This window comes from Heptranchias perlo, chromosome 8 (assembly GCF_035084215.1).
Source record: "Heptranchias perlo isolate sHepPer1 chromosome 8, sHepPer1.hap1, whole genome shotgun sequence".
In the NCBI taxonomy this organism is placed as follows: domain Eukaryota; kingdom Metazoa; phylum Chordata; class Chondrichthyes; order Hexanchiformes; family Hexanchidae; genus Heptranchias; species Heptranchias perlo.
In genome coordinates, this window is record NC_090332.1 from 46,340,563 (window position 1) to 46,354,942 (window position 14,380).

The 14,380-nt window shown below is 38.9% G+C and overlaps 1 protein-coding gene across 4 annotated transcripts in view; it reads right to left on the reverse strand.

Annotated features, from left to right (window-relative positions):
• The window catches only part of usp34 (ubiquitin specific peptidase 34), a 247,547-nt gene that overhangs the window by 181,589 nt on the left and 51,578 nt on the right, over positions 1-14,380 (reverse strand). For all 4 annotated transcript variants that reach the window (XM_067989067.1, XM_067989065.1, XM_067989066.1 and 1 more), the window contains exons 12-18: positions 10,927-11,056; positions 8,054-8,184; positions 7,126-7,730; positions 2,409-2,623; positions 856-971; positions 649-776; positions 226-315 (exon numbers count right to left, since the gene is read on the reverse strand). In XM_067989067.1, the coding sequence (XP_067845168.1) occupies positions 226-315; positions 649-776; positions 856-971; positions 2,409-2,623; positions 7,126-7,730; positions 8,054-8,184; positions 10,927-11,056 (1,415 nt within the window). The remainder of the gene's footprint in view (positions 1-225; positions 316-648; positions 777-855; positions 972-2,408; positions 2,624-7,125; positions 7,731-8,053; positions 8,185-10,926; positions 11,057-14,380) is intronic.

Here is a 14,380-nt window from a genome sequence, read left to right on the forward strand (position 1 = left end):
GTGGAATCTTGCTCTTTACAACATGGCTGTTGAATTTTCCTTTGCCTACATATAATTCAGAAGCCCAGCAATGGTTTTTATGTGAAGTGCTGAGATACTTAGGAGATGCGATACAGTGCTACAGAAGTTAAAAATTGTCTTCTTTTACATTAGTAATTTGTAAGTAGACTGAACAGCCATTAACTTGAAAAATTACAATGCATTTGACAATCTTGGGTTACTTACATAGTTATCCAATGTGTGTCATAACTGCTCCCAAATTGCTGAAAAGTGCCAAAGAGTTTAGGCAGAAGACGAAGTGAAACTACCACTGACCTGAGTAAAGAGAATTAATCGAGGCACTATTAGTATTAAAGTAATCATTTAATTTTTTGAGGGTAAATAATCACATAACTCACAAGCTTTCTTTGTCTTATAAAGAAATAAAACATTGTAAAAAGGGTTTCGCAAGTTGTGATTTTTATTCATTAAGCTGCATTCTAAAATTTTGACATTTAATTGACATTAAAAGTTGATTACCTAGGAGTTTTAATTTCCAATCATATAAGTGAGCTCATATTAAGAAGCAAGTGCTCACTGCATATTTAGAGAGTTAACAGTAATTGAACTTTATCTTACACTGAAACATTATTTCAACTTCATCCCTACCTATCATTTGCTAGATTTTCTAAACAGCCTTCAATGAATCTCATTCTAATTTGCCGGTCAGTAAACCAGCACACGAGGGAGCAGAGCAGCTTCTCAGCTTCATTTATCAATCCCTCCGAGAGATGAACCTGTACAAACAAAACAAAAAGTAACCAACGGCACTACATTCAAACAATTCTAAAATCGATGGTATGGAGGTAAACATACCGCATCTTCATCTTGTACCAAGTCCCAAAGAAGAGTATTACCCTTCTTGCAAACATTGTCTAAATTGATGTCTGTTACTGCATTGGTGTTGTACTGATGCTTATGAACACTAGGAGCTGAGGAAAGAAGGTACAATATTCAAGTACTAAAATATAACACTGATTCAGAAATAGATAATTATTCACTTAAGATGCAGCAGTTTTCATTCTGCAACCCAAATTCTCTACATACTATAGTGTAATGATCCAAACTAATTGTACTTCCAACAGGCAGTTTTCAAAATGCCTACCTCTTTCACAGCATATTTAATCTTGTCCTTATACTACCTTCCCAATCATCCTACAATCATCCTTCTCTGTTATTTCTGCGGAGAACAATCTTCAATTTAAGAAATTATATTTCTATTACTATCTGGAACATTAGGGGTTTTGACAACATGTATAATCCTCATTGCACTAACATGGCCATCAGCAAATAATAATACATTACCCAAGCAAGGCCAATGGGCTGAACTCTGCTCTCAATTAAATCAAATATCAAAAAATACCATGCTATACAAATAATAAAAGAAAGAAAATCACACTCTTTACTCAAGCCCAACTGTGATTACAGCTCTCGTCGAATGTCACTACTACGATCGCCCCACTAACTGATCATAGTCGTGAATAATCATTCCACAAACTCTTTAGCCATTTTGCCCTGACCTTTAAAATTTGCTTATGTCTCTTTGTCCCAGGCAGCAGCTCGTTTATATTAAATTTACATTTTTTTTAAATGCGCAGTCACTAACACATCTTTGGATTCTTCCAGTAGAGTCATGGCAATAAAACAAGCAGTGCTCCCCAATTTTCTCAGCGGGTGTGCAGTGGACTCATATACAGCTCCCACTCCTAGATTTATCTTTCCAGTCAGGACCTGCCTCAGGAATCTATGGTACTGCAGGTCTCATTCCACTGCACTCCCGCTGAGAAAGTCAGACGATTCTGTTTGTCTGATTGATTTATTCTCACAACCCCGCTGGCAAATCAGCCGTTTCTACCAGAGGATATATTTATCTAATATATCTTGGCCTCTTCCCGAAAGGCTGCTCTCACAAACCAGTTAAATTCTCACGCCCATACCGAAAACCAACTCTCATGAATGTGCTTTATAACAATCACCACCAAAGTGATAGAGCATATAATGCGATAAGATTTGCTCATAAAGAAGTAGACATGCTGAAATCATGGAAGTAAAACTTTGGGCTCAATTGACAGTGTCATTATTACCCTCTGTTATCACCAAAAAGAGTGTCATTAACTCAGGATGCATTAGGTATCATTTTAGCTACGGAGGCTAAAATCAGCCTTGCTGCATTGTCATGTACAGTAAACTCCCACCACCCAATCCTCCTGGTAAGCTTATTGCCACTTGCTTCTAAAATTAAGTCAAAATAAAATAATTTTTAAAAAAATTATCAAAAGGTTAATTCACAACTCTCAAGCAACAATGGTAAAAAACAATAAATTTGCTATTTTTCATTTACTCTGAAAATGTATGCACATTTCCCATACCTTGACTAAGGTGTTCATGGTAGATAGAGGCAAGATTGGGTAGATGTTGTTGAAGATGAGATGTGAGCTCTGCATGAGAATTGATCTGTACCAGTTCTTCCTCGCAACCCGACTCCTCCCCATCAAAGTCTGCCATGTTCTTTTCAGACTTCGCACTGACCTGAGAACTACTACAGCTAACATCATCTGCACTCATCATATCATCGCCCAAGTGCCTGTAAAACAAATCTCAATTATAGGATTTCACAAATAACCCTTTTTATCCTATCTGTACAGATGGTAACTTCTATAGAACAGGTCAAGGAATATTTACATACTAAGCAAACGCATGAATTGGCACTTAATTGTCTTAATACCGCTCACTGTTTTAGAAATCAAAATGACACCCTTAAAGAAACTGGCCTATGGCGTGATGAATATTTCACCCAAAATTATTCCGCCCAAAAACTAGTTCCAAACATTCTTTCCATTTCTGCAAAGACTATCATCCTTCCCTCTTCCCCTACACATTTATCTTCATTACTTTCCTAATTAGTCCTTTCAGTTAAACACCAAAAGTGAAAGCAACATCCTGACAACCACTTTCAAGGTCAAGGCTATGCTCTGATTTGTGTTAACTCTAATTACAAGAAATTTTGTAATGCCAGCATTAAGCACAAGTATAATTTGGTAAATGCAGACTAATAATGTTCCACTTTGACAACCAACAAAATATATTTTAAAAAATGTGAAGGCTGTAAAGAATCACCGCCTTGACCTAATGAAGAACAGGACATCAAGGATAGCAAAGATAGATGCTATCAATTCCAAGCTTCGAGGCATTGCAAGAATTCTGCTGCTAGGTTTGGAGATCACCTTTTTTCGTTCAGACCACAGCCGTGGCTCAGTGGCAGCACTCTAGCCTCTAAGTCAGAAGGTTGTGGGTTCAAGTCCCACTCCAGAGGCTTGAGCACAAAATCTAGGCTGACACTAAGTGCAGCACTCCCTCAGTACTGCACTGTCAGAGGTGAAATCTTTCAGTGACGTTAAACTGAGGCCCCATCAGCCCTCTCAAGTGGACGTAAAAGATCCCATGGCACTATTTTGAAAAACAGCAGGGGAGTTACCCCCATATCCTGGCCAATATTTATCTGGAAGTGTTTCCTACAGTACAACAGTGACTACACTTCAAAAGTATTTCATTGGCTGTACAGCGCTTTGGGACGCCCTGAGGCAATATAAATGCAAGTCTTTCTTTCTATTGGTAGCAAAACTCTAGCAAGTTAGGAATGCTGCCGCCATAAGAGTTATCTCCAGTGGCAGTGTTTTGTAGCCTAGGGTGGGGGAAGCATCTTACCCATATGAACTGCCCATAATGTGTGAAACTGGGCTTGAAAAAAATTAGGGCCACTCCTACACACTGGCTAGTAGCCTGTTTCAGAGCAGCATTGCTGGAAAAATACTTCCTTCAAATCCTTGGCTGGGGATAGTAGTGATAATCCTAGAAGGGAGATGAGAAAGTACAACTAATAGGGGATGTTACCAAGAACATGGAGAACAGCATATCAAGGTTCCAGCTATGACTTTTCAACTTTTTTAAAAAAAAACAAAAACATTGTGAAACCCAGGTATGTTTGAATCACCTGAGAATGCATTTTTTTTTTGGGAGGGTAAGGTTGACCAGGTGCCAGTTATGGGCCATGTAATCTAACAAGCCTGTTGTTGAGATATGACTACTCAAAGATTGTGAAATTGCAGGTCTGAAGATATTTTTAAAATCCCTGAGGGACAGAGCAAATAGTGATATCATGAATGGAAACAACTACTGGTCACCTAGACAATCAAAATGATATGGATATCCGTGGAGGTCAATATTTCCTGGGTAAAATAACTATTGGTAGCTGGATCAACTATGACTTTTCAGTAACTTGTTCAAACTCTGGAAATCCAGAATGGACCAAAGCTGCAATAATTTTGAGCATCATAAAAGTAGCAGCATTGAAACTAGCTTGTATTATGACCTTGAGCCATATCTTTTGACAGCACAGCAGCATATATCACCCACCTTCCATTAGCTTGTGACAATCTTTTCAATATACACAAAACTTTGAGAAAAGTACCTGAACTGGTAGGATATAAATCAAAACTGGAGTCTCCTTGAACATTTGGACAATTGAGTGCCTGACGTTCTGAGAAAAGAAAACGTCCTGGTCGTGTTTCATTGCAGATACACTCTCAGGACTGATATAGGAAAAGACTCCTCACCTTGTAACTGAACAGTGGTCAGGTAACGAGCTTGGGCAAGGCTACAAATCCGAAATTACAGCACTAAAAAGGAGGCTATTCCACTCATCATCCCTGTAGAGCTGGGACACACAATTGCAGTAGGCAAATAAATTTTTTTGGTATATTTCATTTGCTAGAAAGGGCAAATGAATATTGGTGTTGGAAGCAAACACAAGATTGATAAGTGAAGGCAGGAGAATTCAACCTAATGAGGAGAACAGTGATCATAAGACCGTTAATGTAGGAGCTGAAGTACTGCTTCTGGCTTAAAGTTCTATCAGTCAATACTAACACACCAATCGGTCTAACTGTGCATCAGCCTCAGCAACAGCCTCCCTGCTGAGGCAGACTCTTCATACATGCCCAAGTAGCTTGTGCCTGGGTCAGAAAAGCAGTTCCTGGGCAGACTGTGTGTAGGCACTAGACTCTTCACAAACTCCTCTGCCTCCTTATTTACAATAATCCAAAAGCTCCAGTATGGCAACTGCCAATAAGCAGGAAAAATCCAACTTGCAAAAAAAAAAGGCACCCAACTTTAAGCGTTGATGTTCTGCAGCAATGTGAAGACATTTCAGCATCTGTTTTATAAGGGTGTACAGTGAATGTTGACATTTCCCCTTCAACCAAAGTATTTGACACCCTCCTCACTGTACTTCCTGAACAGGATTATAGCCTCAGGATGGATGCAGCAAAAAGACGACAACTTGTTTCTACAGAAACAAGGGCATTATTCTAGATTGAACATACACTGGAAATGTAGAAGGACTGCTGCAAAATTGTATAATTTCTACAGCTTAAGTGAAGCTAAGGATTATGTATAATGAACAAACTTGCATTTATATAGCACCTTTCATATCCTCAGAATGTCCCAAAATACTTCACAACCAATGAAGTGTAGTCACTGTTGTAATGTAGGCAAATGCAGCAGCCAATTTGCACTCAACAATAAATGACTGGATAATCTGTTTTAGTGATGTTGGTTATGGGATAAATGTTGGCCAAGATACTAGGAGAACTCACCTGCTTTTTTTCCCCAAATAGTGCCATTTTATGTCCACCTGAGCAGGCAAGGCCAGCCTCGGTTTAACATCACATTCGTACAGTGCAGCACTCCTCAGCACTGCACTGAAGTGGGCCAAGATTATGTGCTCAAGTCTCTGGAGCAGGGTTTGAACCCACAACCTCCTCACTCAGAGGTAAAAGTGCTACCACTGAGCTATGGCTAAGCCAGGTGATTAAAAGTAATTAAATGACTTTTCAAACTTAACATTTACTTTAATTAGTTTATTAACAGAGCATTCAAACTACTTGTACTATATGGAGGAAAATAAAGACTCTTGCAACTCACATGCACTTTCTCCCTCATGAAATAGATGGAACTGCCAAACAATCATGTAGCCAGACTATGCATAGTATATATTTTATTTGCCTCTTGCCATCCATTTGAGGTTGTCAATCTAACTATCCTATGGCATTTTTGAAGTTCTCAGATCTGGTCCTTCCAAGTGTTTACTCTTTTGTGGTTGGTAGCTTTGATTTTGTACCAATTTGTTGTACCAAAACATAATTGTTTTTCAAAGTTAGTCTTCACCTCCGTTTTACATCCTTCATCAACAACAATCATATGATATTAAATTCACTATCATACACAAAATACCTTATTTTTACATGTCAGGGCAGTATATTTTTATTATTGTAACTAATATTTAATTGGATATCCTAAATTACGGCCAGATTTAACTTGTCAGAATTTGCAGTGTTACAGCCTGAATGCTAAGTAAAGGCATTACTACAAAAACATTTCTTCATAGTTCCATCTGTCTCTGTACTAGACCAAAATGTCCTCCTTGCAGGTAATATCAGAATTTGAAACCAGGCACACAGTAAAATTTACACTATAAAAAGGGTAAAGTGCTTATCGTTAGGAAACAAAATGGCACACATCTGGGCCTAAGAAATTTCTCTTAAAAAGCATGGAGTCCTAGAAATTTTCTCTGTTGGATTGTACCCTTCACTTGCATGGTACACAGACTTAAGTATAGATTTATTTAAAATTCCAGGCAATTCGTTTGTGCAAGTTACTATTATGGTAAATTAGGTCTAACGAGATTACTATGAACATTGCATGATTTACACAGTTCAAAACCTCAAGCCAAGAATTGGTCACCTTCCCAATTCAGGTTTGTGCACCCCAGAATAAAATAACCATTACATTTCACTGGTGGCCTTTAAATACATGCCAAGTATATTATAGATTCAGTGCCTGATCAGTTTTAAATGAGAAATTGCATCATCCAGCTTAAATTTAGTATCAAATACTTGAAGGGAAAAGATTTACAGGGCCATGGGGAAAGGGACTAATTGGATAGCTCTTTCGAAGAGCCGGCACAGGCACAATATGATACTATGAACCATTTCAAGGTGAAAACAAAATTAAGCAGAACAAACTTACCCATCATGATGATGGTGATGTTGATGCTGCTGACCAATGAAATGTCTGCAGTTAAATATTTCATTCCCAATTGACTCCCCTAAAAAATCTCCTGTTCGTGTGATACACGAGTCCTGAGAACCTTGTGATATGTGTGCAGTATTTATTTCCCCTGACATGTCATGTTCAGAGTCTTCAGGATGTGAGCAAGTATCCAGCAGCCGGATTCGATTCTCCCCTGATGGAACTGCATCAGTGCTATACGAAATGTCCTTGCCCGATCCACTATTAGGCCTATCACGTTCTACTCCACCAGGCGATTCTGACATACAAATTCCTGACTGTGACTCTGCACTCAGAGTTCGTAATTCAGGATTCCTGATCTCGTTCTGGGGGCTATGTTCTCCCTCCTCCTCTTCATCATCATCTTCCTCTTCTTTGAGAGCTTCACTATCTGCCATGTCCTCTGAGTGGACTTCACTTCCTGGACTTCCAGCTGACTGGCTAGCATGGCTTGAATTTACTTCATTGCTAGAACCATCACTGTGCCCACTGCTACTGCCAGGCCCACTACTGGCATCTTCGCCACTATTAGCAGTCTCATCAGAACTTCCTTGCATAGACTCCTAGAAAAATAAATAAATTGTATTCATTGCTTAATGCATTAACTTTATTAATAAAAAAATAAAATTAGTGCAGTTGAATTTTCAAGACAACTTTAAAATAGCAATGCCTCATACTTTAGATTTTTGACTAATCATGGGTCAAACCTTTTGTCATTTCATCTTGTCATCTACTTAAATCAATGTATACTGTTGAGCTTAGAGCCTAAATACTACATGATCATTTATTCACTATGTCACCAAGCAGAGCACAACACCAGCATGATCAGCTAAGCCCCACCACCAACTCTGCCTGCCCCACTGAATTTCCTTGCATCATTTCTTACCTCTGTATCTGACAGTCGCTGTTGTGCACGCTTTGCTCGGTTCATCATTTGCTCATCCATTTCAATGTCGCTGCCTCCACTATGATGAGTGTCACTGTTGTCACTGCTCTGTGGACTAGCTGCAGGGGATCCTAAGTTAAATTTTTGTATTTTTTTAAAATTAAAAGCTGTTAACAAATACTCAACAGTGTTTGAATTCTTATTAAAATCTATACACTGACCATTGTCTTTTCATAACCAGCAGTTGCATCACAATTATTAATCAGTCACTGTAAACAGCATTAGCCATCTGCTGCACAGAAAATATTCTGGGCTAATCACTGGGTCTTTTTGCTCAGAGCAAATGAACTGTAAGTCACTTAATATGTGTATTTAAAAAAGCATCCTATGTACATATATATGAAAAGGTTCAAAGGAACAATTGAGCTGTTTGATACATGGAAGATGGCCCAGAAGGAGAAAGACCCCAAGTAGATAACATTCGTTTCTTTACCACAGGGTTATCCTTCATGTACCCACAGGATCATAATCTAATAAGAATTCAACTGACTTCCTAGCGCCTTTGAAGCCATCCATATTTCAGTGTAGTCTTCTAGGTATAGCAGGAACATGGCAAATAGTTTAATGAGAGCCCACTACTTCTAACAAGGAGTTTGACCAAATTCAGTTCAACCTGTCAGTAGTTCCCTTTTAAGTAGTATAAGGGCAAGTAAGAAAATCTTCAATATTAAATACATGTTGGGCAGCCTGATTATCTGTCTTTAAAAAGGAAAAAGGTATTGCATGATCAATATCTCAACGTAAAGGACAATTTCTTTTTTTTTGGAGGTGGGGGGGGGGGGGGGGGGGGGGGGGGGGAAGTAATGATTGTGGTTTTTACATGGGAGGACAGTACATGAGGGTAGGGAACCATTTACGTGTCATGTGGGCCAGGAAGGGATGTTGGGTGGGCAGTTACTTTGTGGGAATCGGCTTGAGGAATAGGGACAGGAGGTGGGTCTTGTGGATGAAATGAACTTGCAGAGGGCATGGGGAGAGACTGAAGAGAAACAAGAGAGAAATAGGGCTTGGGTGGCAAGGGAAGCAGCTATCAAAATACAAGAGATCCCTCTTATAGTTGTAGCCATCATCACACCCCTCAATTTCTACCATGTTGTCACTCCCAAGCATACTCTATTCGGTACAAATTTTCCCTTTATTTTATCTGTTCACATTACACTCAGGTATAATGCAGTGAAAAACTATTGTAAATTGAACAGAATGAGATTTGTACACAGCATACTATGTTTATGAAATAATACTGTCAGTACTTATGTACTGAGTTAAGTAGCATATAGTGATTGTGACCTGATAATTTCATCAATTAACAAAAACTTTTTCAACAAATTTAAACAATTAAATTGTCAACATTTTTGACACATCGTTATATTGGAAGAATTAAATCAATTTCCTGAGAGTTGTTATTTCATGTCATTGCCTAAAAATAGCAGAATTTAAAATAAATTATACATTATAAAAATATTGGGTCAATGGCATGGATCATTTCCAATTCAATCTGGGGGAATCTAAGGGGTAGTTAACTAAAATAATACAAGCTTTACAATATTTTTGAATGCACTGATCCACTCCTTTTTCAATATCCTTTATGCATCTCTTTACTATTCAGTAAAACAACTGTGTTCTCTTCATTTTTTGAAAAAATAATTAAATTAGACCAGAACTACAAGTTGCTTAAATATCTGCTGATCTTTCACATGGATATTGTATTTTTAAACAAGCTAGAACTTTCAAAAATTCATTTAAATGACTCTTCTGTGGAATCCTACATAGTTTTCATTATTACATAGAATGTACAGCACAGAAACAGAACATTCGGCCCAACTGGTCTATGCCGGTATTTATGTTCCACACGAGCCTCCTCCCACCCTCTTCATCTAACCCTATCAGCATATCCTTCTATTCCTTTCTCCCTCATGTACTTATCTAGTTTCCCCTTAAATGTATTAATGCTATTCACCTCAACTATTCCTTGTGGTAACAAGTTCCACATTCTAACCACTCTCTGATAAAGAAGTCTCTCCTGAATTCTTTATTAGTGACTACCTTACATTTATGACCCCTAGTTTTGGACTCCCCCACAAGTGGAAAAATCAAGTCTTTTGTTTGGGAGTGACTCAGCAAACGTGCTGGGATGAGAAATATGGAGATCCCTTACCTGCTGTAAACTGATCTGTTTGAGACTTTTTTTTAAAATTCCCCCTTCAGTCTCTGCAGAGTACTTGTTAAAGCATAAAGACATTGACTAAATAAATTCTACAATATTATGCCTGATTTTCCATAAAATTTATAATAATGTTGCCCCAGCACAGCAAAAAGACAGTAACTTGGGATTTCATTACCATAAGATTTGGCCTATTATTTCTACCCATGTGAAAAACCATATTTAAAGCTTGGTATGCATAATTCACAGGATACTTGCACAGTGTAGTATAATAAGGTGCCTTCCACATACAAAAAAATAGAATGGTTCCACTACTGTATTGTTAATATGCTGACATTGTGCTCAGATTTAAACAAACAGGCAAGTGAAAGATCAGACTATGCTGGCAGTTTTGCATTCATTGAAACAGCATCTGTTACGTCATTTTGAACGCTTTTAAACTACTTTAGTACTCCTAGCTTCTACTAGAATCTCAGTCGGCATTTCTGAAAATGGGCAAGAATAGAGAGTTCAAAATCTTGTACAATCTTATTTTCATGCAAGCTTCTGCTCAAATTAGTAAATGAATATAGGCTTGGAAGATGACATTTTATACATATAAACACATCTTTAAAATCGATAAAGTGGATCCATTCTCTAGCACTGCACTTACCTTTCTTATTTCCCATAGGGAGGTTTGTATTAAGAAGAGAAGCAAAGGAGCTCTGCTTAGATAATTGAGCCTTAGCAGCAAGTGCATTGTTCCAGAGGGCTTTGATGAGCATTGATGCCAAGTACAGCGTCTGTGAACAAGGCCAAAAATGGAGTATTGAGTGAATACTTCTACTCAATTAATTTAGTCTCCAGTTGCAAATAATGGAGAAACCAAATGCACCAGACCAAAGAACCACGGTGGTGCATCAACTCCTGACCAAGCAAAAATGAAATTGGTTCAGATTTTGTGAAACATTTAAAATGGGGTGCCAAACGAACATGATCCGCCTAGATACAATTACCTGCATAAAAAGATCAAAACAAATGAAGAATAGTTTATTTTCCAGATAAGCTGCAAAGCTGACATATTTCACTACTAGCACATTCAAGTGACAGGTTTAGTTTACTTCGGCACCCACATAGCATTTGCATTAATCCAATGAAGTAGTTAAATTAAGATTAATTCAGCACCATCCTATAACTGCAAAAGTATACATCAATGATTAATTTTTAAGATGGAATGGATACTTCGCCGAGATAAGGGAGGATAGGTTGGCAATACCAAACCACTATATTTAGCCTTCTTTGCAATTCACAAATGAATCAATAGAATACTTACAAATCATTGTGCATTCTAAACCACACTACAGTATCAATACTTAGAGTAACCCAGTCAATTTGATATGGCAGTGCTCACAGATAGACCAGAGGATTTGGGACTTTGTCAATGATGAATGGGTTTGAGGGCTGTGCAGCAGCAGCAAAGCATCCAGCAAACAGAGCAAAAAAATTGCTGGTTTCTCATGTGCATCATGGCGCCATTGGGAGATCGCAGCTAACGCACCGTCACTGTCTGCGTGGGTAGGTTGGAATACTCACCCAATACCATTGTTGACATGGATATGCATACCGTTAACCACTTTTTGTAATCTGGTTAATCATTGTTGGACCAATTAGAAAGTAAATGGGAAGGCTACGATTATGTTTTTACGACTTCACCAGATATTTCTTCCGTAAGCAAGCCTTTACGCCCCATGAACTGGAATGTGACTTTACATGCAAATCTCAAAGTACCATTGGCAAGGAAATGCACAAAAACCCTTTGTCTACTATAGTTAATTCACTGAATTATGAGCCCTCTCGTGTCTTTTTCAGTCTTCAGAAAGCAAAAAAAAAACCACTAGACCATTCAACTTAGGCTATAAACTACAAATCAGGCTCATTAAAAGCAAGAATAAAGTAGCACAAAGCCAGTACAGCAAATTTCACTTGATCACAGAAATTTTAATTCACACCGTCAGGTACAAAATAACGAAAGCAGCAACAGTTTGCTAAGTTCTGAATACTGAGAAATTACAGAGTGGTGCAAAAGCCAAAGAGTAGTGATAACGGGGGATTTCAACTATCCTCAAAAAGACTGGAATAGTAATAATAAGGGTCAAAGAAGGGGAGGAATTTTTGAAATGTGTTCAGGATAACTTTCTCGACCAGTACGTTTCCGACCCAAGGCTTTGCTGGACTTGGTTCTAGGGAATGAGAAGGCCCAAGTGGAGCAAGTATCAGTGGGGGAGCATTTAGGGAACAGTGATCATAGTATCATAAGGTTTAGAATAGCTATGGAAAAGGACACAGACCACTCCAGAGTAAAAACACTCAATTGGAGGAGGGCCAATTTCAGTGGGATGAGAACAGATCTGGCCTGGGCAAAGTGGAATCAAAGGTTGGCAGGCAAAACTATAATTTAACAGTGGGCAGCCTTTAAAGAGGAGATGATTTGGGTACAGACAAAGTACATTCCCACGAGGGAGAAAGGTAGGGCAACTAAAGCCAGAGCTCCATGGATGACAAAGGAGGTAGAGAGTAAGATGAAGCGGAAAAAAGAGGCGTATGACAGGTGTCAGGTTGATAACACAAGTGAGAACCGGGTAGAATATAGAAAGTTTAAAAGGGACGTGAAAAAGGAAATAAGAGCAGTAAAGAGAGAGTATGCGAATAGACTAGCGGACAACATAAAAGGGAATCCAAACGTCTTCTACAGACATGTTAACAGTAAACGGGTAGTAAGAGGAGAGGTGGGGTGGATTAGGGACCATAAAGGAGATCTACTCTTGGAGGCAGTGGGCATGGCTGAGGTACTAAATGAGTACTTTGCATCAGTCTTTACCAAGGAAGATGCTGCTGCCAGAGTCTTGGTCAAGGAAGATACAGTTAAGATACTGGATGGGCTAAAAATTGATAGAGGTACTAGAAAGGCTAGCTGTACTTAAAATAGATAAGTCATCTGCTCCAGATGGGATGCACCCTAGGATGCCGAGGAAAGTAAGGGGGGAAATTGCTGGCCATAATCTTCCAGACATCCTTAGATACAGGGTGGTGCCAGAGGACTGGAGAATTGCAAATGTTACACCCTGGTTTAATAAAGGGGGTAAAGATAAACCCAGCAACTGTAGGCCAGTCAGTTTAACCTCAGTGGTGGGAAACTTTTGGAAACAATAATCCGGGACAGAATTAACAGTCACTTGGATGAGTGTGGATTGATTAGGGAAAACCAGCACGAATTTGTTAAAGGCAAATTGTGTTTAACCAACTTGGTAGAGTTTGTTGATGAGGTAACAGAGAGGGTAGATGAGGGCAATGCAGTTGATGTGGTGTATATGGAATATCAAAAAGCATTTGATAATAGCAAGCCTACCATGTTGCACTTTAAGATTGCAGTCCATGGAATAAAGGGGGCAATAGCAACATGGATATAGAATTGGCTAAATGACAGGAAACAGAGAGTAGTGGTGAACAGTTGTTTTTCAGACTGGAGGGAGGTGTACAGTGGTGTTCCCCAGGGTACGGTGCTGGGACCACTGCTTTTCTTGATATATATTGATGACTTGGACTTGGGAGTACTGGGCACAATTTCAAAATTTGCAGATGACACAAAACTTGGAAGGGCAGTGAACAGTGAGGAGGATAGCGATAGACTTCAAGAGGATATAGACACTCTGGTGGCACGGGCGGACATGTGGCAGATGAAGTTTAATGCAGAAAAATGCAAGGTGATGTATTTTGGTAGGAAAAATTAGGAGGCAATATAAACTAGAGGTTACAATTCTAAAGGGTAGAGGAACAGAGGGATCTGGGGGTATATGTGCACAAATCGTTAAAAGTGGCAGGGCAGGTTGAGAAAGCAGTTAAAAAAGCATACAGGGTCCTGGGCTTTATAAATAGAGGCATAGAGTACAAAAGCAAGGAAGTCACATTGAACCTTTATAAAACACTGGTTCGGAGTATTGTGTCCAGTTCTGGGCACCGCACTTTAGGAAGGATGTGAAGGCCTTAGAGAGGGTGCAGAAGAGATTTAGTAGAATGATTCCAGGGATGAGGGACTTAAATTACGTGGATAGACTGGAGAAGCTAGGATT